At 58.2% G+C, this 875-nt stretch overlaps 1 protein-coding gene across 1 annotated transcript in view; it reads right to left on the bottom strand.

Annotated features, from left to right (window-relative positions):
* PTSG_00969 (uncharacterized protein) overlaps positions 1-536 on the bottom strand; it is a gene marked incomplete at its 3' end in the record, with an annotated part of 1,835 nt that extends 1,299 nt beyond the window's left edge. The window contains exon 1 of the mRNA XM_004998384.1: positions 35-536. Within this exon, the coding sequence (XP_004998441.1) occupies positions 35-370 (336 nt within the window). The 5' untranslated portion in view covers positions 371-536. The remainder of the gene's footprint in view (positions 1-34) is intronic.
* Positions 537-875: the final 339 nt, after the last annotated feature.

Genomic DNA, 875 nt, shown 5'->3' with positions numbered 1-875 from the left:
TGTCACACGGGCCGTCGAGTTGTGTCGTGCTCACTTCCAGCACATCGCCTTCGCTCTTCTTATCCTCGTCATCATCGCCATTTGCATCGTCGTCGTTGGTGCTGGTGGTGTCTTTGCTGTGCTTGTTGCCCCTGACCTTGTTGCCCTTTGTCTTGCCCTTGTTGTTCTTCTTCCCTGTCTTCTTGGAGTCCTTCTTATCATCCTCACCATCCTCATCTCCATCCTCATCATCCTCATCCTCTTCCTGCTCTGCCTCCTTGCGTGCCTTGCTCCGCGCCTTTTCCGCCTTTGTGTGCGACAGCGCCACCGCCTCCTTCTCCAGCAGCTCCCGCGACTCCTCAACCGTCAGCCATCGCGGCTGCTCGTACATGCACACAATGTCCAGCGCAACCGCCCGCTGGCCGCTCACGGAACCGCAGAGCTACTCGTGCCGTGCCAACTTCTCGGCGTGGCACCTGTGATTGTGTGTGTGTGTGTGTGATTGTGTGTGTGTGTGTGTGTTGCGTGGCGCTAAACATGCACGTGCCTGTTGCATAACTGGGGGAGGGGGAGACGAAACATGCACGTGCCTGTTGCATAACTGGGGGAGGGGGAGACGAAACATGCACGTGCCTGTTGCATAACTGGGGGAGGGGGAGACGAAACATGCACGTGCCTGTTGCATAACTGGGGGAGGGGGAGACGAAACATGCACGTGCCTGTTGCATAACTGGGGGAGGGGGAGACGAAACATGCACGTGCCCGTTGCATAACTGGGGGAGGGGGAGACGAAACATGGGGGAGGGGGAGACGAAACACGCACGTGCTTGTTGCATAACTGGTGGGGGGGGGAGACGAAACACGCACGTGCTTGTTGATAACTGGGGGGGGGGGGA

This window comes from Salpingoeca rosetta (assembly GCF_000188695.1).
Source record: "Salpingoeca rosetta unplaced genomic scaffold supercont1.2, whole genome shotgun sequence".
NCBI lineage: Eukaryota > Choanoflagellata > Craspedida > Salpingoecidae > Salpingoeca > Salpingoeca rosetta.
The sequence above is the reverse complement of the archived record's forward strand: the minus strand, read 5'-3'. Positions and strand labels throughout refer to the sequence as shown.